General features: G+C 40.0%; 1 protein-coding gene across 6 annotated transcripts in view; it reads right to left on the bottom strand.

Moving 5' to 3' along the window:
- The window catches only part of hbs1l (HBS1-like translational GTPase), a 141,002-nt gene that overhangs the window by 18,417 nt on the left and 94,735 nt on the right, over positions 1-27,850 (bottom strand). For all 6 annotated transcript variants that reach the window (XM_080192729.1, XM_080192723.1, XM_080192725.1 and 3 more), the window contains 9 exons: positions 25,204-25,306; positions 19,776-20,020; positions 14,858-15,023; positions 11,727-11,844; positions 5,794-5,940; positions 5,596-5,670; positions 4,700-4,817; positions 4,455-4,523; positions 1,645-1,749 (listed from right to left, as the gene is read on the bottom strand). In XM_080192729.1, the coding sequence (XP_080048855.1) occupies positions 1,645-1,749; positions 4,455-4,523; positions 4,700-4,817; positions 5,596-5,670; positions 5,794-5,940; positions 11,727-11,844; positions 14,858-15,023; positions 19,776-20,020; positions 25,204-25,306 (1,146 nt within the window). The remainder of the gene's footprint in view (positions 1-1,644; positions 1,750-4,454; positions 4,524-4,699; positions 4,818-5,595; positions 5,671-5,793; positions 5,941-11,726; positions 11,845-14,857; positions 15,024-19,775; positions 20,021-25,203; positions 25,307-27,850) is intronic.

The following is a 27,850-nucleotide window of genomic DNA, read 5'->3' as shown; positions in this document are numbered from 1 at the left end:
AGAGCTTGTACTGAATTAGCAATAAAAAACATCAGCCATTATGATAACAGATCAAGTTACACAATATATATTTATTCCAAATTAATAAGATACTAATGTAAATTGATAAATCCTACCATTGCTTCAAATGTATTTCATCACTAATGCTAAAAAAATTCTTGGCATTCTTCTGTATTTTTACAAAGTGCCCTGACATTTAGTAACCTGTTTTGTAAGTGGTTGAGCCTAGATGTCCTTATATTCTTCAGAATTCAATGCATGCAACACATCAGTACCTAAAATCAAAAAACACAAACTCCAATCATACAGCACCTTCAGGGTTCAGGGGTCAGTGAACCCTGTGAAAGTGTAGACAACCATACTGCAGCCAATAATGGGTTGAAGGGAATCCGCCAGAATTTCCATTATGTCTGAGTCATTCCTGCTACAAAGTTCATAAGTGTGAATGTCTGATTAAAGACAGGTTCAAGGTTTGGTCATGGTGCAACCTCCTTCATGTTTGTTTGGACTATTATCATTGATTGTCAAGGTTCATGAACAGTTGAGCATTAACAATTATTTCGATAACCAGCTAGTTGGCGGCCAGTGCCCACACAGCTACACCTATGAGATTCTGGGAATGAATTTTCCTGGAGGTTCTTCTACCTGTCTGCTGCAATTTTGGTGGAAGACTCTTGGAAACCTGTTAATGCGTTAAACAGTACAAACAACATTTCTGCACCTTTCGCTTCTACAGCATAACTGACAAAAGGGAAAACCAAAGCAAATACTCAACACCTTTGTCTTTAGGGAGAAAGAGCAACAGAAAAATTGATTTGATACAAGGACATATAGAGCTCTGATATTCACAAAGCTGGCACTAGAATATAGCTGGCTGCCACATTTAAATTAGCTACATATTAGACAATAACAGTGCTAAAAAAACATTAACAGACAATTTGGAGAACAGTCCTACATAATAAGTGAGACTTGGCTGAAACAGTGTGCCTGTAATTGAGAAAATGAATTGGGAATTTTTTCTGTTCCTGTTTTGAAAGAAATATAGTGAACAATTACAAAACCGATGGCATTCTTCAACATGATTCAAGTTCTAAATTAAATCAGTTATCACCGATTAAATATATAAATCTGTACTTTGTCAATTTTAACAATTTGCCTTTCACCTTTAATTTATTTTAAGCACTTTACACCTGCCAATGAATATTTTGCTACACAAGGAAAGCAGCTGTGCTTTTTTTTCATTTAGTATGTGGGCATTTATTATTCACATCAAGCTTCAGAAAATGCTAAACTATAAAGCTTAAATGTACATAATTTGTGGGAGGCAACCAGCTGCTGATTTTGAACAGCAAAAATACTCGGGCCACTGCCTCAGGTCTATATTAATATTTGCGTATGGAGTTATCTTACGTTTGTCAAAATATGTGTATCTATATTCTAATGCAAAATTAAGACTTTGTATGAAATCATACATCATTCAATTCATCATTTCTTTCTCCCATTAACTTAACTGCTATCTTCTTCTATCTAATTACTTGGTTGGCCGAAGGGTCTGTTCCTTGCCGTATTGTAATTTCGATACTAACTGCACACCGTCACTCATTACTCAGGAAATGCCCATGAAGTATTCGCAGTTGAACTCACCCTTAACCGTGCAAGTTTCATTTGGAGGCATAATCAGCACTCGATCTCCAATTTGAACATATCCTGCTTCAATTTTACCGGTAACACTGAATCCTGACCCTTGATCTGCAAAATGAGAATGATTCAATGAGTTATTACGGAACAAGAACCAATGGTAAGAATTTAGACAAGACTTGTCAAAGCAAAGAAAGCAGTTTTTCACCTGTCATTCTAACAAACAGCTTCTGCAACGACTGAAGCTTTTTAAATGTTCTATCGTTTAACATAGTTAATCTAGATAACGGGCTTCTTATCTAAACATGGAGTTTCAGAGTGGAATTCTCCGGATGCACTGGTCTAAAAGCCGGAAATTCCCACCCGACTATCAATGGTGTTTCACATTGTCCACAACCCGCCTGTTAAAATTCCATTGTCAGGCGGGATGGGAGAATTCCAGCCTCAACGTCCCAAACTGATGATGCAAGTTTCCACATTCAAGTGTAAGAGAGTCACAAGACAAACAAAGCCCCTATTTTCCAAAATACATTAAGTTAAAGCTCCAGAGAGGTACACCAAGACCAAGTTCAATCACTACAAACTGGTTATATCTGCAGCAAGATAAACCACTGTCATATTCGACCTGGCTGCAAAAAGAAATGAAGAACAGAATTAGGCCAGTTGATCCCTCTGCAGCAGAGGGGGAAAATCAGAAACAACTTCACTGTCAATTCTCATTTTAAGACAGTAAGAAGTATGACAACACCACGTTTAATAATAAATCCAACTGATTTATTTGACTTGAATTGAAACAAGTCTCATTTTGACTTGGATCAGGCAAAAAGGTTTGGCCTATAAAAGGTTATAGGAGATCAGCAAGTTACCATAGAAATGAACTGTGTTGTATTCTTGTGACAGTAAATATACATTCTAATCAATATCGCTTAGATACATAGAATCCTGCAGCATTTAGCATATTTATACATAAGTAAGTGAACTTCAGACACATATGCAGTATGGAAGGTATGACAGTCTGGATGCAATTTTTAGTCTTCCTTCCTTTGTGGTCTCTTGGTAACAAGACCTGAGAAGGGGACCTGTTCTCAAGCTATTGAGTGAAAATGTTAACGCTCTGAAGTTGTTTTCACATAAATACAATCAGATTTATGTCTTACTTAAGGGATGTCAAGGTTCCAATATCTGGACTGCCTGGAACATACCATTTGCATAATATTCAGTAATTTTCCCTGAAGACTGTCATAACAACAACATTGGAAATGTGCTTAGCATACTGATCAGTCCTTGACCTGCCCTGTGAGTGACAGACTGTATAATCAACTACCCAATTAAGTATAATTCAAGGTTTATCTGAACATCTACAAGCAAAACCTGAAACTAATTCTTAAATCTTGGTACCTGAGGTGATACATTTCGATAATCTTATAGATCTGGTGACTAACTAAGACACTTAATGGCATACTCTGCCAAATTTGATTAATCTCTCTTCAGGTCCTTAAGAAGTCCTGTGGCACCCTGATGTAAAGATGTCCTACTCCACCAGCATAAAACTCTATATCAAAACTAAAATTTTTCATTTGTCTTTCCTCTGCTCAAGCATTCACAATGAGCATCAATATCAGAGGAGGAAATATTGTGAAATATATCTAAATTTACTGACAATACAAAACTAGGAGGGAGAGCAAGCTATAAGGACACAAAATGGTTGAAAAGCAATATCAACAGTTCAGTGAGTGGGCAAAAAGGTAGCTGATAAAGGGTAGAGAAATGTTAAATTATCCACTTTGGCAGGAAGAGTACAAAACAGACCAGTTAATGTTGGTATTCTAAGAGATTTTTGAGTCCTTGTATCTGAGCCACTGGTCCAGGAAGGAATTAATTAGGAGAACAAATGTTAGCTTTTACTTCAAGGGTTTGGAGTGCAAGTGCAAGGAAGTCTTGTTGATATTACATATAGCTTTGGTAAGACCACATCTGTCGTGCTCTGAGCTCCACCTTGCCTTCAAGGGAGTCCAACGAAGGTGCAATAGATTAATTTCTGGGATGAGAAAGTTGTCCCTAGGAAAGGCTGAATTGGCCAATACTTTTTTGCAATTTAGAAGAATAAGAGGTGATTTCCATACTACAATGTGCTATAGACAACATTCTTAAAAGCTGCTAATATCAGCTGAATACTTCATAACGTGAGATACAGGATTCATAATGAAACATTAGAAAATAATTTAAGAGGATAAGTGTATAAATTCTCGTGTTCAGGCTAACTTCAGCATGACTGATCTATGGATATACAAAAGACATTGGAAAAATAAGACATCTGATAGAGCACCTTTTCAGAATTTCAAGACATTTTAAGCACTTTACAGTCAATTAAATGCTTTTGCAGTGTAGTCACTGTTGTAACATTGGACAAAACAGCAGTGACCTTGCACACAAAAGCTCCCACAAACTGCATTACGATACTGACCAGATATTCTGTTATGGTGATGAGGAAGAAATGTTGGCCAGGTCACTCGGGATAACTCCCCCACTGTTCTTTGAAATGGTGCCATGGAATATTTTATGTCCACTTTAAAATGTGCGAGGGGGCTCAGTTTAAAAAAAGATGACACCTCTGACAGTGCAGCACACTCTCAGTACCGCACTGGACTTTCAGTCAAGGTTATTGTCCCTGGAGTGGGAGTTAAATCTATAATTTTCTTCATGGGCAAGAGTGCTACCAACTGAGTCATGGAAGAAAGAACTTATAATGCATATGGATGTGTTCCGAAGGACAAACTCAATGGGACAAGCAAAACATTAAACTGTTAAACACAAACCTTTAAAAACATCAGCCACACACAATCTAAATGGTTTTTCCACCGGTCTTTGTGGTGACTTGAAAGAGTCTAAAAGAAAAGGAAATATTGAAGTAAATACAGCCAACAGTACCCACTGTAGCAAATGATTAAATTTATCAAATAACCTTAATACCCCATTGAAATGAATGATCGTACTTATCAATCAAATAAATTATAATACAATTATAAATAGTATGTTCAAGGAAATATCACATGATGCTGACCAATCTGCTCCAACAAGCAAGGTCCATTGTACCAGGCTTTGAGTTCAGGTACTTGACTTCTGGTGGTTAGATTCTCGCCGTTCAGTCCCGTTGTAGGGATGTAAGCAACATCAGACTCCTAATAAAAACAGAAGTCCAGAGATTATATCCTGCATAATTTATATTTTTGGAGCACTGGTCATTCCTTACAATCTTCATGATGAAGAAGAGCATTTATTGTTCAATTATTTGCTTTATCACATTTCATTAAAGAAAAGCTTTAAAATGAAGAACATTAGCATGCCTAAAATGTGACAAAAATATTCAGTTCTGCATTAATTTTGTACACTACTCCTTTCATTTATTTGTGGAATAAAAATGTTTTGACAGACTAATTGCTAAAATCTACTCAACGGTGGAATGTAATGCCAATCTGCATTTTCTTTGGGAAGGGAGGACAGAAAATAAACAATGCCTGGGAATTTGTGGCAGAGGTGGACATGGTAGGTTTTCACATGATATTATTTATCTTAAAAATAGATCAGTGGTGGCAGAAGCACTCTGATAGCAGGTAAGCCATCGGAATACACTCCAAATATTTGTAACTAAAAAAATCAAAACCTTTGTGTGTTTTGTTTTTGTATTTTTTAAACCATTATTCACATCTTCTGTTTTCACTGCCGCCACAGAAACTGAATTCTACTGCTCTGTTCTCTCGCATGACTCAAAGAGGGAGCATTTTATAATGTGACGTTAAATTGGGGTTTATAATGAAAGCACTAGTCAGCAGTGCAGTTAAAATGCGAAGCATTTAATTTGATAGAATTAAATTATGCATCGCTTTATCTGACACCTTACTTTGTTTTAGGATAGAGAAAAATGGAATATGGCAGTTTTATTACCTATGGGCATCTTACCTTGAAACCTGCTTGTTTCATGAAATGTCCAAGTTTATTAGAAATCTCTTTAAATCTTTCAGGTTGCCAATTCACCTGCAATGCCAACCAAAAACTGTCACCGTTAGATGAAAAAAACTATTTTCTCATGAGACACAGGAAACTGTGGTATAAACTGAATTGAGATAATGTGCTAGACATTGACTCATTAAGAGTTACCTGATCCATTTTATTAACAGCAACAGCCAACTGGGTTACACCAAGCGATCGAACTAGCAATGCATGCTCTCGAGTCTGTCCACCTGCCTCAAATCCTGCCTCAAATTCTCCTCGGCTTGCATCTACAACGAGAATTGCTACGTCAGCCTGGAGATGAGGAAGAAAATAAAAAATATAAAGTCATTGCACAGTTCACTTTATTTTAATTTCCTGGCTTAGGAAAAATGTACACTTTTTAAACATTTTACATGAAAACATTTTTTGAAGATTTTTATTTTTAGGATATTTTCAATTTGGTTTTATTTTACAACAACAGTTAGATAGGCTGAAAGGAGTAGAACAAGATGCAATAAATTCCTCAATATGTATTCTGTAAGCTCGAGCAAAGACTTTAACACATGGAACTTTGCTCTGGCTAAGGCTAGAGAAGGACTGATAGAAGATGAATGTCAGCATGATTTTGGATCATCTTACACACAGAGTTAGGGAGCCTTAAGGAGAGTAAAGGAGTGAGAAAGGCTTCCAAATACATTTCTTTATTGGCCAAAGTATCATTGTGGAATGGATGCAGGAAGATCATGAACTAGTTTGGAGTGGGAGCTGGCGCTGACCATTTGCTTATTTATGTGTGAGAATCTTCACATTGAAACAACTTTGCAAAGTGGCCCAGAAAGAAGAAAGGTGGGAGGTGATATGTTGGCATTCATAATGAGAGGACTTCAATATTTGGAATAGGGATGTTTTGCTGTAATTGTATAGGGTGTTGGTGAGGTCACACCTGGAGTAGTGTGCACAGTTTTGGAGTCCTTATCTGGGGAAGGATGCCTTTGGTACAGAGGAATGAAAGTTTACTTGGCTGATTCCTGGGATAGTAGTTCTGTCTTATGAGGAAAGACTAAGTCGGTTAGCATTACATTCATTGGAGTTTAGAAGAGTGAGAGGCGATCTCACTGAAATTTACAAAACTTATAATTAGACAGTGTAGATTTAGAAAGAATGTTCCCAATGGTGGGGAGTCCAAAATCAGGGCTCATCACTTGAGGATAAGGAGTAAACCTTTTATGACTGAGGTGAGGAGAAATTTCTTCACCCAGATAGTGGTGAATGCGTGGAATTCACTACCACAGAAAGACATTGTGCGATTTCAAGAAGAAATTAGGTATATATCTTGGGGCTAAAGGGATCCTGGGATTTGGCAGGGAAGGTGGGATCAGGATCTTGAATTTGAAGATCAGCCATGATCAAAATGAAAAGCAAAGCAGGCACGAAGGGCCAAATAGTCTATGCCTGCTTCTCTTTTCTACATTTCTACTTAAGTTCAAACTAAGAAATTACAAACTTAAAATTGATAACAGGAAATTGCTAAATTGTAATGGATGCTAGGAAGAGAAGCAGAAACAAAAACCTGGAATCTTGTAAGGAATGATTAGAAGCTACTAGTTGCTGACTTCAAAATAAGTTAAATTGAGTGGCCTTCCGAATAATTCTTTGTGATATAAACAGGGAAAGGATATTGTTGGCTTGGCTTGTTTAAAGGGTATACACAAACAACAAAGGATGACAATGGCACCAAATGCCAAGAAGATGTAGTTAATGTTGCTCTTCAAATTCCACTGACTGGATAAGACTAGAGGACTAGAAGGCACAGCCTCAAGATAAAGGGGGGGCGGTTTAGAACAGAGTTGAGGAGGAACTTCTTCACTCAAAGGGTGGTGAATCTCTGGAATTCTCTGCCTGTTGAAGTGGTGGAGGCTGCCTTGCTAAATATTTTTAAGGCGTGGGTTGATAGGTTTTTGATAGGCAAGGGGATTAAGGGTTATGGGGAGAGGGCGGGAATGTGGAACTGAGACACGACAGATCAGCCATGATCTTACTGAATGGCGGGGCAGGCTCAAGGGGCTAGGTGGCCTACTCCTGCTCCTATTTCTTATGTTCTTATAAAATCCATGAACACAAAATATTTGTAAATAATATTTGCACCAAAATTAGCAAATGGAAAAGCCAATGCACACATAATTTCACAATTTAATCTGGTTAAGTAGTCATTCAATGTTTTGCTTTTGAGAATGAAAGGTGAGCCCAACACTAACAGCTAATGGATTGACTCTTCCATTAGCTACTCTTATTAACACTGATCTTACCAGGTGACGATGAGGTTGATATAACAGGGGGAACAAGGTGTTAAGTGACTAAGTAATTGTTAATTCGTCAACTTGCTGAGTAATTCACTTCATCTATATATACTGTGTTGTGATAGTTTCAAGATATATTTGACAATTAATACCCAACTTCATGACATGCAAAATAGTGAGTAAAATATATTTTACAGCATAACATTGTTTACCTTCCTAATCATTGAGGTTTCTGTATTGCGAATTGTTAATCAGTGATGTGGATTTGAAGAGCCACATTATAAAACAGTTCTTGAAATTGGTGGTTTGTTTGAACAGAAGTAAGTTTTACATGGTTGTATGACTGGTGTGCCTTGCAGCTAGGCTGTTGTGATGATGATGATGTTGCTGTGGCATCAGTTTACACGATTGCAGTGTACCCCACCACTTTGTTTTTAACAAGCTTCAATAAATCAAGCCAAGACAAAGGCTTTGTATCAAATTGTAGGGATTCTATGTACATTTCATTTTGTTTCTTTCACTTCTGTTGTGCTTAGTATTCATGGTTTGTTAACTGGTACCTTTAATCACACAGAATGGAAACATTGAGATAAAACTAACGTACGTCTGCACAGTATCGACCAAACAATTCTATAGTGAAAATAAAGGGCAACCTATAACTAGGAGGGAAGAACAATAAACGTACTAATACAGATAACAAAATATAGTTTCTAAATACAGTACATTTTCGCATTATATACTCAACTGTTGCCTCACACAAAAACTTCAGGTTTCATGTCAAATGGGTATCAAACTGAAAATGCAGGTCACAAAGACTGCAAAGTTGCCATGTTGTTCAAGGTTAAATGCACCAGTATTTCTTTCCACAGGAGGGACCTATTCTAACCCTGCTCTCCCAAAAATGTTCTTCACAGTTCCTCTCTTCCACACATCTAACTCTCTCTTACATTCATTGTCGAAAATGTACCACTGTTGCCTTTACACAAGTACTGTGCATTCCAACATTCAATGCCCATTTAAAATATATACATGAATGCGTGTTGAGTTCTTTATAAAAAAGAATCGATTCTGTTTCAACAATGGTTTTTGGCAAAGACATCCATTCTCTAAACCCACTGGACTGAATTTTTACCTTCGTGACAATAAGCAAACCCACCTTGGGTGGATCAAATGGTAAGCGTGGTGGAACCGCAAACTTAAAATTGCCAGGCTATTCCTGCTGCTTGCCATTTTCCCCAAGTTTTAAAGTTTAAAGTTAAAGGGTGGAATTCTCCAAACAAATTTGAAGTGTTGAATTTGTGGGAAAACTGGAGTATTTAACGATCGTTTTTTTCAGTGGGACTTCAGACTAGAATCTCCCACACTCGGTGCACTGCAGAGGCCACTAGTGTGAATATCATTAGATTTCAGGAGGCAGGGCCTATTCCCACCCAGAAGGCTGAAACCAGCTAGCCTCTGCGCAGTGGATCCAAACTGTCAACCTCCCTTTTGCTGGCCAGCTTGATCACTGACCAGCCTGGATACCTGCAGTGCTGCCCACCACCACTCCCCCAAACCCCTTTCCATGGCCCAATCATGGCCCCCGATCATTCCCAATCTCCTAACCCTAACACCCGCCACCATAGTGCAGACTTCCTGGGAGGCAAACCCTGCCCCCACACCCCAATCGCTGGCCTCCCTCCTGCCCCCACTGATCCCAATGGTAGAGGGGCAGTAAGACACCCCACCCCCATCGATCGTCACCTAGACCCCGGTTCCATCAGGCCCTGTCCTGTAAGCACTGCCCTATGCTCGGTGGGCAGTGCCAAGGTGACCCCTGGTCATGGCAACTTTTCCCCTTCAGCACTGCTAGGGTGCCCATGCCCTGGAAGCCTCTACTGTCCCCCCTTTCACTCTAGAGGGGTCATCCTGATAGTTCCCCGCCAGGGTGGGAGATGCTAACAGGCCCAGAGAATTCAGTCCCGGGTCCGATAATTACATTAAAAACAGATTTAAATTATATTAAAATTGCTTACCTGATCCTCCCACCAGTTCCCAGCACAGTTCTGACCCCGTTTTTGGCCGACAGGAAAACCGGAGAAGGTGATGAATTCAATGGGAGCCCCCAAAAGACTTTTACGCCAGTGTGATTTCCCATTCCCATAGTGCCCACCCCCACCACTGACGTATTGGGGTTCCCACCATGATTTACATATCATTACCTGGCTTCCCCACCATTTTGTCACGACATGGCAGGATTTGTTAAGTGGTAACACAACTGTGCTGTGTGGAGAAATTCTGAATACTGTATGACAGGGAGACAACAGAAAGAAGTCTCACAACACCAGCTTAAAGTTCAACAGGTTTATTTGGAGCAAATGCCACAAGCTTTCGGAACACGCTGTTCCTTCGTCAGGTGGGTGGGAGTTCTGATCACAAACAGGACAAAAGACACAAACTCAATTTACATGCATAATGATTGGAATCTGAGTCTTTACAGCTAATCAAGTCTTAAAGGTACAGACAATGTGAGTGGAGAGAGCTTTAAGCACAGATTAAAAGGATGTGTATTGTTTCCAGACAGGAAAGTTAGGTGAGATTTTGCAAGTCCAGGCAAGTTGTGGGGGTTACAGATAATGTGACATGAACCCAAGATCCCGGTTGAGGCCGTCCTCATGTGCGCAGAACTTGACTATCAGTCTCTGCTCAGCGACTCTGCGCTGAGGTGTCTCGTGAAAGTTGCCTTGGAGAATGCTTACCCGAAGATCAGAGGCCGAATGCCTGTGACCGCTGAAGTGTTCCCCAACAGGAAGAGAACAGTCTTGCCTGGTGATCGTCGAGGAGACAGGCAATGAGCTCAGGGAAGGGGCAGGCCTGGACCCTTTGTTTAAGTTTGGAGATGGAACCAAGTCAATTTCTGTTCATGGGTTCAAATATGCTCGCTAGCAATAAGAACTGCCAGAAATCTAGGGTCCCCATGGAAATAAATTGAGAGAAAGACATGAGTGTAAGGAATTACTTGATCAAAAGTATGGCAGTCTGTAGTGCGTAACTGCAGTGTATTGTGAAGGATCCTAAAATCAGGGGGCACAGTTTAAAAATAATCTCCATTTAAGACAGAGATGAGGAGAAACTCCTTCTTGCAGAAGTCTGATAGCATTTAAAATTCTCTTCCAGAGAAAAATGGAGCCTGGGTTATTGAATATATTCAAGATTGAGTTAGACAGGTAGTTAGTCAGGTTTTTGGTCAACAATGGAGCCAAGCGTTTTGAATTGAATTGATTTATTATTGTCACATGTTTTGGCATACACTGAAAAGTATTGTTTCATGTGAGCCAAACAGACAAAACACACCATTTATAGAGTACACAGGGGAGAAGGAAAAGACAGGGTGCAAAATATGGTGGTGCAGTTACAGATAAGATAAGGAGAAAGATCAGTTTATAGGACCATTCAAAACAGCTTCTTCCCTGCTGTCATCGGAGTTATGGGCAGTATGCAAGAAAGTGAAGTTACAGGCACAATCAAATCAGCCATGATCCAGTCAAATGGTGGAACAGGTTTAATGGTCTGAATGGCTTGCTCTTGCTCCTATTTCTTATGAGAACCACCATTGTAGAGCTAGTCATGATCATATATTTTAAAATACTTTTGAAGTTAATGATTTCAAATACTGGTGAAAATACATTCGTAGTCACACTCGACCTGATATTTTGCAGTGTTAAGTCTGACTTCAGCTCTCTCAAACTTGTCTAAATTCTAATATAAATTTGGTGGATGGTACTGTGTGAGAATTGCTATGAGAAATAAGGTTCTCCTTACCTGTGCAGCACCTGTAATCATGTTTGGAATGAAGTCTTTGTGACCTGGTGCATCCATTAGTGTGATCACTTTGGTCTTAGTTTCAAATGTTGTCATTCCAACATCCATTGTTACACCTCTGTAAACATCAGAATGGACACTTTTAACTTTTGTCTGGAGACAATGCTCCATGCCTAGTTTGGGGGCGTTTAAGAGATCCGTGGATAGGTTTATGGATGGAAAGGGTTTGGTTTAGGTTAGAGGGTCATTGCTTTTTAACTGGTCGGCGCAACATTGTGGGCCGAAGGGCCTGTTCTGCACTGTAATGTTCTATGTTCTATAAGGTGCCATTTAGGTACAAGTTGTGTTTTGCCCATTTATGCAAGATATATGGGCGAATGAAATTCCATTTTGGGCACACAAGATCATCACCAAGTACTCACAGCTGCTGCTGGTCTGATCTCAACCCCAACCTCAGAATACAACCCACCACTGCACCAGTTTTTATTTCCCCACACTATTCACAGAGCAGCTTCTCCAAGTGAGATGATGAATTTAGCACCATTTAGCAGCAATTTGAGAACTGGAGACTACTGAAACTCGCTTGGCATTGGTTTGTTACATTTAGCAGAGAAATTAGTTCCTCATTTTGTCATGCTGAACTAGATACGAACCATATTTCAAAGAAGATTGGTATTTAACCTTCTGCTCCATTCAATCCTGTTTTTAGTTTTGTTATAAGAATGGTTTAATTTATATTTTTATATGCTGACAATATTGAAATATCAATGAACACATCTAAGCTGTGTCCAATATTTAGAAACCCCATCCCTCTGTTATCCAGGACCATGTGGCTGCCTAATTTCCAGACTTCCACTGTGGCCTGTTACACATGATATCTATTTTACTTCACCTCCTATACAGGGAAGCAATAAGGCAAGTTTTAAGCTGCGCCCAGAGGTAGGCTGGTAGATGGGAAGGGATCTGGCAGGATGGAATCCTATCACCTTCTCAATTACCCCTGATTACATCCAGGGCAGAAATGGTGGAGGATGGCTTTTCTACCTGGAAGCCAAGTGAGGCCCTTAACGTGGCCACTGACAGATCTCAGCCTTGCTATTCAACCAGCAGTGTTCAGGGGCCACCCCATGTGGGCAATCTGTCAGGTGAACTTGACAGGTATGCCTGCAGCATAAATGAGGGGTCCTATCTACATAGACAGCCTATGCCCAACAGGTAGATCGGCCAGTGTTAAGGACCACTCACGTGTTTGGCGACTCACCTGCACTTTCACTGACCTGCTCGCCCAATAGATTTAACCTCACAAATGCTGCTAAACCAACAACCTCAACTTAACCACTGAGCCCTTCAAGCCTGCTCTGCCATTCATTCTGATCATGGCTGATCATCAAATTCAATATCCTGATCCCAACTTCTCCCATATCCCATGATACTTTTAACCACAAGAGCTTTATCTGATTTCTCCTTTATCTTTGATAATAGAAAAGGTATTACAATTGATTTCAGCTCCCATGATTAGGGAAGACAAAAATTGGTGAGGGTTTTCTTTCCTGATTATAATCTTTGGAAGCTCTCTCCTCATGGACTCAACAGGTGAAGATCAACCTGAGTTATGATGTCCCCACAAGAAATTAGGCTTCTTGGGTAAGGTTCTTGGGCCAGGAGGCTCCCTGCAACCTCTACAGCTGCAACTCAAGGGTCTCCGCACAGGCTGCACACAAGTTACCACACGAGAAAAGTCCAAAAAAATTAAAGGGCTGAACACTTAAATCAATTACCAGCATGCACTAAAAAAGATTAAAGGGAATGTTGCAAGGGGAGGCCATTGAACATAACATAAGAACATAAGAAATAGGAGCAGGAGTAGGCCAACTAGCCCTTCGAGCCTGCCCCGCCATTCAATAAGATCATGGCTGATCTGTCGTGGCTCAGTTCCACATTCCCGCCCTCTCCCCATAACCCTTAATCCCCTCTCTTATCAAAAACCCATCAACCCGCGTCTTAAAAATATTTAGCGAGGTAGCCTCCACCACTTCAACGGGCAGAGAATTCCAGAGATTGCCTGTAGAACCTTACCCTGCCAAAACTCAAATCACCTAGAAATTTCATGGAAGTTCCCCAGGTCACAAAACATAACTTTTGTGAACAGTCTTTACACCATTTCTGGATTTTTTTTTCTCTGCTTTTCTCCAAAGTTACAGTAGGAAATGAGAGAACCTGATGGAGTATGGAGATGGGGAGAGGAATGCTTTATGAAATCTCCTAAATTTTTATGCTGCTAAACAACAGGGTAAGGAATCAGACAATGATTAGAAAAAAAATTACAAACTTTTTTTTAACAAAGATATGATAATATAACATTTAGAATCATAGAAACAATACAGTTCAGGAGGATGACATTCAGCCCATCAAGTCTGCACTGACCACAATTCCACCCAGCCCCATTTATTTACCCTGCTAGTCCCCCTGACACTAAGGGCGGGATCTTACTGCTGCTTTACACCCATTTTGCAGTGGGAAAATGCCGTAAAATCAGGCATAAAGCGGCTAGCGCTTGTGGCGCCAGTTTTCGCGACCAGCAGGATTTTAGGGCAGCCAGATTTTCAGTCGCTGTAAATTGGCGAGAGGCTGGTTAATTGATTGAAACTTATTTTAATCTTCATTTTAATGTGTTTAACGAGTCTGACAATTCATATCCAGTGGCGAGAGATGCGCATGCATCAGAAATGCATGCATGAATCCTACGAATCAGCACGTGCACATATCGCGAAAAAAATTAATGGTCAGAATGGGAGAATCACCCCCAGAGTGCATAAGATTGAGCGAGTTTTCAGGCCCAAAAAACTGATATGGAACTCACTTGACACTTAGAAAAAATTTTATTAAAATTCCGCCCTAAGGGTCAATTTAGCATGGCCAATAAAGCTAACCCACACATCTTTGGAGTGTGGGAGGAAATCAGGGCACCTGAAAGAAACCCATGCAGACACCAGGAGAATATGGAAACTTCACACAGACAGTGATCCAAGCCAGGAATTGAACCCAGATCCTTGGCACCGTGAAGCAGCAGCGCTAATCATTGTGCTTTCGTGCCACTGTACGCTTAATCAAAGTCTTGGAAAATCATTTACCTTTCCCTTTCTTCGCCCGTCTCATCCAGAACCCAAGCAAAGGCAAATGAGGCTTTTCCTGCTTTTTTTGATTCTTGTTCATATTTGTGCATAATACGTTTGTTTACCTTGCCCATAAGGTAAAGTAGATGGCCCATTAAAGTACTTTTGCCAGCATCTACATGACCTAAAGACACAAACATTGGAACAATTACACTAACACTGAAAAAGAAGTTCTGACAATATAGTACATCAAATATTTGATTCTTGTGTAGAGGATCCACATTACCCATATTTTGTTAAGTAACTAAAGATAAAATGGGGAGTATTTTGCAGGTATAAAATTTGGAAGCTGAGAATCAGCATTGGATGGACATTCATTACCTATTCCAAAGGCAGTTTGTCTCTTATCTAACCTGACATCTGTTGTCACACATTCATCGTTGCTCCAGCAAGGCACCATAAACCAAGGATCAAACCTGCATTCTTCCTTGCCTGTGTAGCTTAAACCATACCACATGGCACATTTGATAATATCTCTCTACATTCAGTTACGAAGAAATGGCAAACTCACAATCCCAATTTTTGAGGGAGGCCATTTTGTGTCCAGTTTTCTCAGTAAGATTCAGTTGCTCACAAAGGGGTGATGTAGAGATTGCAACTTATTCTATTGTACAGCACATTAGACAAGGTTATACAATATAAATTATTTCAACACAAATTAGGCTCTTAAAAGCAAGTAATCCTTGAAATTTCCTTCAAAATTGGCAAATGCAAATCTGTTTTCAACAACAATAGATTATACCAGTGAAAACTACACAATTACTAGAAACATCTACCACAAACATTGTGATGCATTGTACTCTGGGAATTTTTTTGAAAATGTAAAATGTGAAAGGAAGAGGAAACAGAAATAGTACCTGAAACCATAAGTTTCATTTGAATCAGAGTTTCCATTACTAGCAAAAGCAAACTACTACTTAAATGATCAGTAGATGCAACTTTCTGCAGACACATATCTGCAAATCGACTGAACAACAGAAGCATTTTCCAATACTTTGTATACACTGACTATTTCTGTTGTGGAAAATTGATGTCAATATTTTACACCTTTCCTATGCTACTGCTTACAAAAATTCAACATCCTTTTGATATAAATACTTCTATTAATATGAAAACTGCTATGAATAAAACAAAGAAGAAATAGTTGAGTTAGAATCCAAATTCTATAGCTGTGATAAGAATCTGCAGAGTATGGGGAAAACTGAGTCCTGATCTTAGGTAGCTTTCACTTGTTAATAATGTTTATATGCATTCATGCTGAACTGAGCCAAAGTACTTCCTGATACCCTTCTACATAGGTGTCAACCTGATAACTTAATACCTTGATTGGCTATAGGAAGTCAATGAAATGTTAGAATATCTATTGTGCATGACTGCTGTATTTATGTAAATAGCACTTGGTGAATAGATTAGAGAATTCCGCTTGGATTTTCAAAGTTGCAACAACTCTAGAGCCATTTAAAATGGTGGGTGGGACCCAATTCTGGGATTCCCGCTCCCAGTACCCCCACCATTTACTAGAGTGTGATAAGGGTGCAGGAATCAAGCCTGCACCCTGTACTCCCAGCATGGCCTGCTTCATTGAGGAGATAGGCAAGTCCTATCCTCTTGCAATATTTGTGGAGTTGGGCAAGCTCCATGACTGGTGATCTATGGCCGCTGAGAGGAATCATAAATCACGAATCACAGTCTGAATTTGGGAACCTTTTGAAAAGTAAGCTCAAAAAGTCTTCCTACGCTTCCCCCAGTATGCTCATTCTAATTTGATCCCAGCCCATGCCCTCCAGCCATTCTTCATGGCTCCTCAGCCAACCCCTACCAACTCCCAGGGTCCTTCATAGTGTCCATGCCACCCAATATGTATAATGTTCATAATCAATGAGCCATATAAAATAGCAAGTATGATTCTGTGATGAAACAAAATAAAAGCACCCCATTCAAATAATATTTTGAAAAAAAAAACAGCTGTTCCTACAACCTATAAAATTGTCAATCAGACAGAAATTACATTTCTCAATTTTCCCCAAATAAACACTGGGCCATAGTTTCTGACTAGCAGCGGGAAGTGATGGCCTGCTGGATTCGAAGATTTCAAACAGAACTTAGCTAACTTCGATGGCAGAACTGCATGGGTCCTGCATCGAAAGGATTCCTGCAAGCCCTAGCATTGACCAGCTATGTCACCACCTTTTTTTTTACTGCACTGGCTGCCATTAAGCAGCTATATTTAAAGAGTCCAATGACAATGACAGGCCAGGAAGAAGGGTAACTAAGTGTTTCAGGTATGTGGATGGGAATTGGGTGGTCAAGAGTGGCGGGGGTTGGGGGAGCGGTTTCAGAGGTCAGATTAGATATCATGAGGTCAGAGATCGAGGTGTCAGAGGTTGGGGTAGAGGGGGACTAAAGTGATGGAATTGGAGGTCGGGGGTTTCGGCTCAGGGATTGGGGGTTTGGAAGTGGGGGAAATCAGAGGTTGGTGGTCAGGCATGGGTGTGCGCGAGTTGGACATGTGGGTGGGGGGATAAAGGGATACTCTGTTTCGCAGGGAGTGAAGGTTTACCTAAGCCTTTGGCTTTAAATGTGAGGAAAATAGTCGAGTAAAAAAATAATCTCAGCAAAGATAAAAATATTAAACAAATTTTATTAAAATATCCTTTTATGTTGATCATAAAAATACCAAGGCTTTTGTTACAGGAGGGGCAACCTGTTTGGGTCAAAAACTCTAGTATCATAGAGGAACCTTACACATTAATTATTTCTAAGTTCGCAATAATGGCTTCACATCATTCCAGGGTCTTAGAACATAGAACACTACAGCACAAACAGGCCCTTCGGCCCACAAGTTGCGCCGATCACATCAATACCTACCAATCCATAGACCTATCTATAACCCCCAATCCCATTAAATCCCATATACTCATCCAGAAGTCTTTTAAAAGACCCCAGCGAGTTCGCCTCCACCACCACTGATGGCAGCCGATTCCATTCACTCACCACCCTCTGAGTGAAAAACTTACCCCTAACATCACCTCCGTACTTGCTTCCCTGCACCTTAAATCTGTGTCCTCTCGTAGCGACCATTTCAACCTGGGGAAATAGCCTCTGAGAATCCACCCTATCTATTCCTCTCAACATTTTATAAACCTTGCTCCTCCCTACAAGCTGCTCTCCTGCTCTCCAAGCCTAAGATTTCTCCATTCCTCAATTCTGGCCTCTTGCACATTTTCAATTTTAATCACTTCACCACTGACAACTGTGCTTCAGTATTGCCCAAGCCCTTCAAAAATTCATTCTCTAAACCCCTCTGCCTCCCCTCTTGAGACAGCCTTTAAAAATTAACTCTTTAACTAATCTGCCCTAAAATCTCATGACATAATCAAGGCCAAATATTTTTTGATAAAATTCCTGACTAGTGTCTCAGGGTGTTTTATTGGGTTAAACGTGTAAATGTTGTTACCCACAGTGCTATTATAACCAACAACATCATGGCTCATTATTCCAAAAATATTTTTATTATAATTTGCTATTTAGCTGCTCATATCAAAAAATGCTGATGTCAACCTGTAAGCAATTATCAGGACAGATTTTTTTTTTATTCATTTGTGGGACATAAGTGTCGCTGACTGGCCAGCATTTATTGCCCATCCACAGTTGCACGTAGAGGGCAGCTGAGAGTTAAACACATTGTTGTGGCTCTTGAGTCACGTGCAAGCAAAACTAGGTAAGGATGGCAGATTTTCTTCCCTAAAAGACATTAGTGAACCAGATGGGTTTTTCCAACAATCAATAATGGTTTCGTGGTCATCGGCAAATATTTCTTATTGAATTCAAATTCCACCATCTGCTGTTGCGGGATTCAAACCCAGAACATTAGCTGAGTTTCTGGATTAATAGACCAGCGAAAATACCACTAGGCCACTGCCTCCCCCTGACTGTATAATGTTGCTCTCCTGCCTTGTTTTTCTGTGTTTTCACTTGAGGCGTGCCAGAATTTTGCAGTGCTTTGAATGCTATAAAGGCACAATTGCATCCTACTAGCCTATGATGTATCAGATTGAAAAACCAGTGTGTTGTCCTTCTGGACTACCTTTAAATACAGTAAGAAATCTCACAATACCAGGTTAAAGTCCAACAGGTTTATTTGGTAGCACACACCACTAGCTTTCAGAGCACTGGCCCTTCATCAGGTGAGTGGGAATTCTGTTCACAAACAGGACATATAAAGATACAAACTCAATTTACAAAATAATGTTTGGAATGCGAGACTTACAGATAAAAGTGCAGACATTGTGAGTGGAGAGAGGGTTAAGCACAGGTTAAAGAGATGTGTACTGTCTCCAGCCAGGACAGTTAATGAGATTTTGCAAGCCCAAGCAAGTCGTGTGGGTTAAAGATAGTATGACATGAACCCAAGATCCTGGTTGAGGCTGTCCTCATGTGTGCAGAATTTGGCTATCAGTCTCTGCTCAGTCTATCTGTAACCCCCATGACTTGCCTGGGCTTGCAAAATCTCACTAACTGGCTAGAGACAATACACATCTCTTTAACCTGTGCTTAACCCTCTCTCCGCTCACATTGTCTATACGTTTAAGACTTGATTACCTGTAAAGACTCACATTCCAACCATTATTTTGTAAACTGAGTTTGTGTCTTTATATGCCCTGTTTGTGAACAGAACTCCCACTCACCTGATGAAGGGGCAGCACTCCAAAAGCTAGTGGCTTGTACTACCAATATACCTATTGGACTTTAACCTAGTGTTGTGAGACTTCTTACTGTGTTTACCCATGTCCAACGCTAGCATCTCCGCATCATGGCTACCTGTAAATAACTGGTCTATTAAAAAAAAGATAACTGTATAAACGTTTACCCTTACCAATTACAACAAGATTCAGCAGCTGCTTTCCTCCTTGTCTCTTTTCAAGCTCAGCTTTCACATCGAGCTGCTGTCTTGCTTTGGCAGAGCCTTTACTAAGACTCTGAACTGCAGTTGCTTCTTCAGTTAAAAGGGCAACGTGAGCTGTAGAATTTGGCTTGGATGAAACCTCTGGCCCAGGAAATGGAAAAGCCTCTTCAGCAACAGTACCCTTTCGTAGGTGGTCATTCTCATCGGTATTTGCACTATAGCCAGTGAAGTAAACATAATTAGCAGCATGTCTCCAAACACATTCATATTTCTAAATCAACAAATTCATGCTTACTGTAATGAAAGAAACCACTATCAAAATTCTCCAACGGTTGTGAACCAAATTTCTATTAACTGGAGATGGCATAACTTGAACTTGGTAAAACCTAGAAAACTTTCAAATGAATAATTAAACAGGTTTAAAGAAAAACTACAGGACTGATCTTAAGATTGTGCACTTTGGACCTTAACCAATACTCTATGCATCTATAGATGCATAGAGTAGTGCTGTCTGTAATTTTCCATCCATTGTTAAGTTCATTGGTTTTTAGGTGGGTATTGCTAGAATTGGAAGAGAAGATGGAATAAAATTACTTTTAACTCATTTACAGGATCCGGGTGTTGCTAGCTAGGCCAGCATTTATTGCCCATCCTCAGCTGCCCTGAAGAAAGTGGTGAGGAGCTGCCTTCTTTAACCTTGCAATTCCCACAGTGCTGTTATGAAGGAAATTCCAGAATTTCGACCCAACAACATTGAAGCAACAGCGGTATATTTCCACATCAGATGGTGAGTGACTTGGAGGGGAATCTCCAGGTGGTGGTGTTCCCAGGTATCTGCTGCTCATCCTTCTAGATGTAAGCGACTGTGGGTTTGGAAAGTGCTGCCCAAGAAACCTTGGTGAATTCCTGCAGTGCAACTTGTAGATGGTACACATGGCTGCCACTGCTGCTGGTGTCGGAGGAATTGAATGTTTGTGAAAGGGATAGCAATCAAGTGGGTTGCTTTGTCCTGAATGGTGTCGAGCTTCTTGAGTATTATTGTACTCATCCAGGCAAGTGGCAACTGGGGCAGCACGGTGGCACAGTGGTTAGCATGCTGCCTCTCAGCACCAGGGGCCTGGGTTCAACTCCTGGCTTGGGTCACTATCTGTGAAGAGTTTGCACATTCTCCTCATATCTGCATGGGTTCCCCAATAGCGATATCCATTCTTATTAGAGGGGGTCATTGATTGGCACTTGTGGAGTGCAAATGTTACTTGCCACTCATCAGCCCAAACCTGGATACTGACCATGTCTTGTTGCATTTGGATATGGACTGCTTCAATATTTCAGGAGTCACAAATGGTGCTGAACATTGTGCAGTCATCAGCCAAACGTCAATTCTGACCCTGTGATAGAAGGAACATCACTGATGAAGTAACTGAAGATAGTTGGGCCTAGGACATTAGGGGAATTCACACAGTGATGTCCTGGGGCTAAGATGACTGACCTCCAACTACCACAATCATCTTCCTTTGTGATGTGGAGATGTTGGCGTTGGACTGGGGTAAGCACAGTAAGAAGTCTCACAACAGCAGTGCTCCAAAAGCTTGTGATACCAAATAAACCTGTTGGACTGCAACCTGGTGTTGTGAGACTTCTTAGTGTATCTTCCTTTGTACCAAATATATGCCATCCGTCAGATGTTAGCAAGGAGGACTTTGCAGCGTTGCTAGGGCATGGTTTGCCTTTGTCATTTCTGGCACCTAGGTCAATGCCTGTGGTCGGCCCGGTTTCATTCTTTTTTGTTTTCTTTGTTATAGTTGAAGACAACTAAGTGGCTTGTTAGGCCATTAAACAGTTCTTGGGGTCTAGAATCACATATAGGCTGGGCCTGGTAAGGACAGTAGGTTTCCTTTCCTATTTATATGAACATTAATGAATTAGTTGGGTTTTTTTAAAACAACAGTCAGCAATGGTTTCATGGTCATCATTAGGCTTCTAACTCCAGATGTTTTATTGACTTTAAATTCCACCATCTGCAAAATTCAATCCATAAACAATTTGAATGATAACCAGGTAATCTATTTTTATGTATTTGTTGATAGATAAATGATGGCTAGGACTTCAGTGGGATGTCCCTTGCTCCTCAAACTAGTGCCATAGCGTCTTTCATGTCCACCAGGGGCTTGGTTTATCATCTCAGCCAAAAGAAGGCACTTCCATAAGCACTGGAATGTTAGCCTAAAGAAAAAAAGACTTGCTGTTATATAGCACCTTTTACCAGACATCTGCAAGCTCTTTACTGCCAATTAAGTGCTTTTGAATTGTCTTCATTATTGTAATATAGGAAATGTGGCAACCAGTTTGTGTACAGCAAACTATCACAAACAGCAAAATGATAATGTTTTGTGATGTTGACTGAGGGATAAATTTGGCCAAGGCACTGGAGAAAAATTCCATGCTCTACTTTGAAATAATGCCATGGAATTTTTTATGTCCAGTTGAGAAGGCGGAGAGAGTTCTAACATCCCCTCTGAAAGATAGCACCACTGACGGTGCAGCTTTCCATCAGTATTGCAGTGGGTGCTGGAATTGGATTTTAAGCTTAAATCTAAAGTGGGACTTCAACCCAAAACGTTCTGACTCAGATCAGAATGTTACTAACTGAGCCACAGCTGATGTTGATTGTTTTATTTATGATCATTGCTAATGAGGCCAGTATTTATTACTCATCCGGAATTGCCCTTGAGAAGGTGGTGATGATGGTTGTTAGGCCACTTCAGAGGAGAGTGAAGAGTTGACATTTTGCCATGAGACTGCAGTCATGTATAGGTCAGATCAGGTATGGACAGCTGGTTACCTTCTCTCAAGAGCATTAGCAAATCAGGGTGGGATTCAAACCTAGGTCCTCAGAGTATTACCCTGGGTCTCTGGGTTACAAATCCTGAACATTTATTGCTAAGTCTGAGCATTCTCCAGAAACCTTTAGAATAGACATGGCTATGATTCTTTAGCAAATCGTTAATGTCATTGTTCAGTCATAGCTATAGGCGCATAAAACCATTTATCATATGCAATCACTGTCTACAGAAAGACAAAGGAAAACCTTGGAGATAAAAATGCATATATCCCATTGCTTTAGAGTAAACGTAACATTTGCAGTACGAGGCTAGCTTTAGCAAAGCTCAAAATATTGGAGGGGGGAGGAGGAGGTTGTTACAGCAGCATAGGTTATGTTACTGGATTAGTCATTCAGGGTCCTGAACTAGTGACTCAGAGATGTGATGGTACTGGGAAATGTACATTTGGCTAATTAACTAAAATTCAGAATAAGAATAGAGTATCAATAATGGTGACCATGAAACTATCAGACTGTTATAAAAATCCATGATTTGCTAATACTCTTTAGAGAAGGCAACCAGCTGTCCATACCCGATCTGACCTACATATGACTGCAGTCTCATGGCAAAATAGTTCACCCTTCATTCCCCTCTGAAATGGCCTAGCAATCTGTTAAGTTGCAATCACCCCCACCTTCTCAAGGGCAATTCTGGATGAGTAATAAATACTGGCTTCATTAGCAATGATTATAAATAAAACAGAATCAACATCAGCTGTGGCTCAGTTGGTAACATTCTCACCTCTGAGTCAGAACATTTTGGGTTGAAGTCCCACTTTAGATTTAAGCTTAAAAAACCAATGCTAGCACTCAGTGTAATACTGATGGAAAGCTGCACTTGTCAGTATTGCTATCTTTCAGAGGGGATGTTAGAACTCTCTCCACCTTCTCAACTGTACATAAAAGATTCCATGGCATTACTTCAAAGTAGAGCATAGAATTTTTCACCAGTGCCTTGGCCAAATTTATCCCTCAGTCAATATCACAAAACATTATCGTTTTGCTGTTTGAGAGAGTTTGCACTACGCAAACTGATTGCCACATTTCCTATATTACAATAGTGAATACAATTCAAAAGTACTGAATGGGCAGTAAAGTGCTTGCAGATGTCTGGTAAAAGGTGCTATATAACAGGAAGTCTTTTTTTCTTTAGGCTAACATTCCAGTATTTATGGAAGTGCCTTCTTTTGGCTGAGATGATAAACCAAGCCTTTTTGGTGGACATAAAAGATGCTATGGCACTACTTTGAAGTAAGAAGTCTCAGAACACCAGGTTAAAGTTGGACTTTAACCTGGTGTTGTGAGACTTCTGTGTTTACCCTAGTCCAACGCCGGCATCTCCACATCATGACTACTTTGAAGAGCAAATATCCTAGCTATCAGTTATCCATTAACAAATGCATAAAAATAGATTACCTGGTTATCATTCAAATTGTTTATGGATTGAAGTGTGCAAATCAGCCATCACTTCTCCTACATTATAACAGTTACACCAGTTCAAAAGTACCTAACTAGCTGTAAAGGGGTTATGAAAAGTAAAATATAACTGTAAATGTATTTTTCTTTTTTAAATAATCCCCAAACCACTGGTGCATCACAAGTAGCTGACTTTATGAAAGAATTACTTCTTTTGTTCTGAAAATATGAACTTTCCTGTATTTCATGATATTTAAAAATCTTTAAATAAAGAGGTTTAACATTTAAAGGCTAAGTAGTTTGGATTTTATCCTCTTCCTTCAGTAACACATCAGAACAACCTCTGCACCAACATCATACCCATGTTGTACCAAGCTGCACATTTTAATACAAAAATTAGGTCATTATAGAACCAAATCCACTTCAAGAAGGAAGGTAGCAATGGTAACAGTTTCTCAATATTACTCAATTCTGAATCTTTACATTATGCTTCAATTGCATTTAACTGATTAGTAAAAATGGTACTTTTTCGGCCATGCAGCCAACACATATAGTATCAGTTACCAGAGCCAAAAAATCCCTGAAATAGGTTTTGCGGACATGAGAGAGCACTGAGAGTCATATCATCTTTAACTCAGAATAAACTTTATTAACAAAGTAAAACTTAGTACAACTAATGCATTGAGTTTATTACCCATTCCCCCTCCACATCACCCTTTAAATGAGTTCTCCCCATTATAAGTTTTGTGACATTTTACTATCCACACAGACTACCCCTTCTCTATTTTTTTTTAAGAAAAGGTCAGACAACACTGAACATTTTCCTTTGTTCGTCCGTTTGCACACATATACCCCTTCCCACACCATTTTAGCAAAAACAAAAGTGAAATGTGAACTATTTCAGCAAGACAGTTCAGAGTTAAACACTGTCTCTTACTCTAATCAAGATAAGTAACACTTATCTCTGAAAACTATCTCTACTGTGTTGTACTTCCCACGATACTTTTGGCAAAAACATTTAATATTAAAAACATTTGACTACCCAGGCAAGAAGTACAATGAAAACATTTATCCAATACAACAGAAAAGAAAGAGGATTACCTTGGAATATTAAATCCTGTTATCTGTTTTCCAGATACTGTCATTTTTGCTACCTTTGGCACAATTTCAGCATCAACTTTAGCAGATTGTTCCCTGGCTTTACCTAAGGTACAATTGGAGTTAGATCAGAAATGTAGCATAATACACAGCAGTAAAATTTAAACAATCACAGAAACAGTTATAACTACTACTTTTGTTCCAGTTCATAGCAAATTAGGTGAATTGGTACAAAATAAGGCGAAGTAATACTGGAATCAGGTCCAACTTCTAAATGCGCCAAAGCTAAGCAATGTGATGCTCTTGTAGAAAGACTATCGTACACCACTTGACCTTGGTGTATTATTTATGATACAACTCCACTGTGGTACGAAACAGGGTTTAACAATTTTCAGGTGATCCAGTCGTGGGCATTTTATAATTCTACCACAGAATCATTTCAATATGTGAATGTTCCTGCCTGCACTCTCCAAGTAATATTTGTCTTTATCCAAGTGATCATTCTTCATCTGTTGGTATCAACAAAGAGCACCAGTAGGCATTCAGTTATAGCAGCTTAATAGTTAAATCAATCCTGTTCTTGCTTAGTAGCCAAACAAACGTTTTTCAGTAGTAATTGCTAAATAGCCATCAGGAGTAAGAACTCTCCTTAGACCTAGAGCCCTGTAGTGAACTTTAATTCCTAGACTTGCATCAGGTAACTCACCAGACTACTGATTAAATCAGATACTATATCCTGATCTATTCCAATGCTCTCCCATGGGGCCTCCCACCTACCACTCTTGACAGATTTAGCCCATCCAAAACCCTATTTTGTGTCCTAATTCAGACCAAGTCCTGCTCCACTATTACTATTATGCTCACTGACCAATGTTGGCTCCCAGTTTGGTAATGCCTCAAATTTTACAAGTCTCATCTTGTATTTAAATTCCTCCATGGCCTCAATCATCCCTATAGCTGTACCAACTCCATAGCCTCCTCCAGCCTTACAAACCTCCGAGACCTTGCTGATCCCACAATTGTTGCCTTTTGCACATCTCTGATTTTCTTCCCTCTACCACTGGCAACTGTATCTTCAGCTACCCAGGTCCTCCCCTCTGGAATACTCTTCTTGCACCTCTCTCCCCTCTCTAAGTCATTCCTTGAAATCTAGCCTTTAACCAAAATATTGGCACCCCATCCCACTTTCAATGTGGTTTGATGTCAAACCTGGTCAGATAATGTCCCAGTGCTTACATTAAAGACATGTAAATACATATTATACAAAAACGCGCATACACAAGCTGCTGTTGCCCGAATGACTCACTGTCACATTAAGCAGTCCATTTGCCCTTTCACTAGCTTTTCTTCACCACCCCACATTTAAAGTTAAAAAAATTGTTTTGGCAAGCAAGGGCATTTTGGGAAAACTATTTATTCAGGCATCCTGTTAAAACAAAAGGTTGCCCAAAGATGATTTATTAAACATTTTGGAATAATGTTGGAACATGGTGAAGTTTTAGGTCTTTCTCAAACCCTCCTTTCAAGCTTCACTTCATTACCATTGAAGTCTACAATTTTAGTATCAAGGAAATGTAAAATGTGGGCAATGGTTTTGATGTGGTGCATACTGATTTCCAAAAAGTATTTCATAAAATGCCACAGCACAGGTTTGTCAGCAAAGTTGCAACCCATGGAATACAAGGCAAAGGAGCAGCCTGGAAAGGAAATTGACTGAGTGACAGGAAATGGAGAACAGTGATGAACTGTTGTTTTTCAGGCTCATAGAATGTCTGTCCTGAAGGAGCAATTCACTGAACACCACTTCCCTGTCTTTTCTAGGTTTCCCTGCAAATTTTCAAAATCATGAAAGGTCCAAAACAGAGTAGACAGAGAGAAAGAGCTCCCATTGTCTCCCTGGCAATTGTCTAAGATTAAGCCTGTATGTTCACAACGTTGGTGTCACATTTGACCCAAAACAAATTTTGTGCCATCACAACAGACTACCAATTCCCACCTGCCTAACATATCCCGACTCCTCCATGTCTCAGCACAACTGCTGCTGAAACCCTTATCAATGCCTTTGTTACTTCTTAATTATTTCAACACACCCCTGGCTGTTTTTTTTTAAATCCACTTACAGGATGTGGGTGGCGCTGGCTAGACCAGCATTTATTGCCCATCCCAAATTGTCCTTCAGGTGATGGTAAGCTGCCTTCTTGAACTTCTGCAGTCTCTGAGGTGTAGCTACACCCACAGTGTTATTAGGAAGGGAATTCCATACTTTTGATTCAGCATTAGTGAAGGAACGGTGATATATTCCCATAACAGGTTGGTGAGTTACTGCAGGGAAACCTCCAGATGGTGGTGTTCCCAGGTATTTGCTGTTCTTGACCTTCTCAATATTAGTGGTTTTGCATTTTGAAGATGCTGCCTAAGGATCCTTGGTGAATTCCTGCAGTGCATCTTGCAGATGGTAGATACTGCTGCCACTGTTCATGGTGGAGGGACTGTATGTTTGAGGAAGGAGTAACAATCAAGTGGGCTGCTTTGTTCTGGATGGTGTCAAGCTTCTTGAGTGATGTTGGAGCTGCACTCATCCAGGCAAGTGGAAGGTATTCTATTATACTCCTGACGTGTGCCTTGTAGGTGAAGGACAGGGTTTGGGGAG

This window comes from Carcharhinus amblyrhynchos, chromosome 7 (assembly GCF_965287045.1).
Source record: "Carcharhinus amblyrhynchos chromosome 7, sCarAmb.v2.hapA, whole genome shotgun sequence".
NCBI classification, from domain to species: domain Eukaryota; kingdom Metazoa; phylum Chordata; class Chondrichthyes; order Carcharhiniformes; family Carcharhinidae; genus Carcharhinus; species Carcharhinus amblyrhynchos.
Note: the sequence above shows the minus strand (reverse complement) of the source record. Positions and strands in the feature narration are given on the sequence as shown.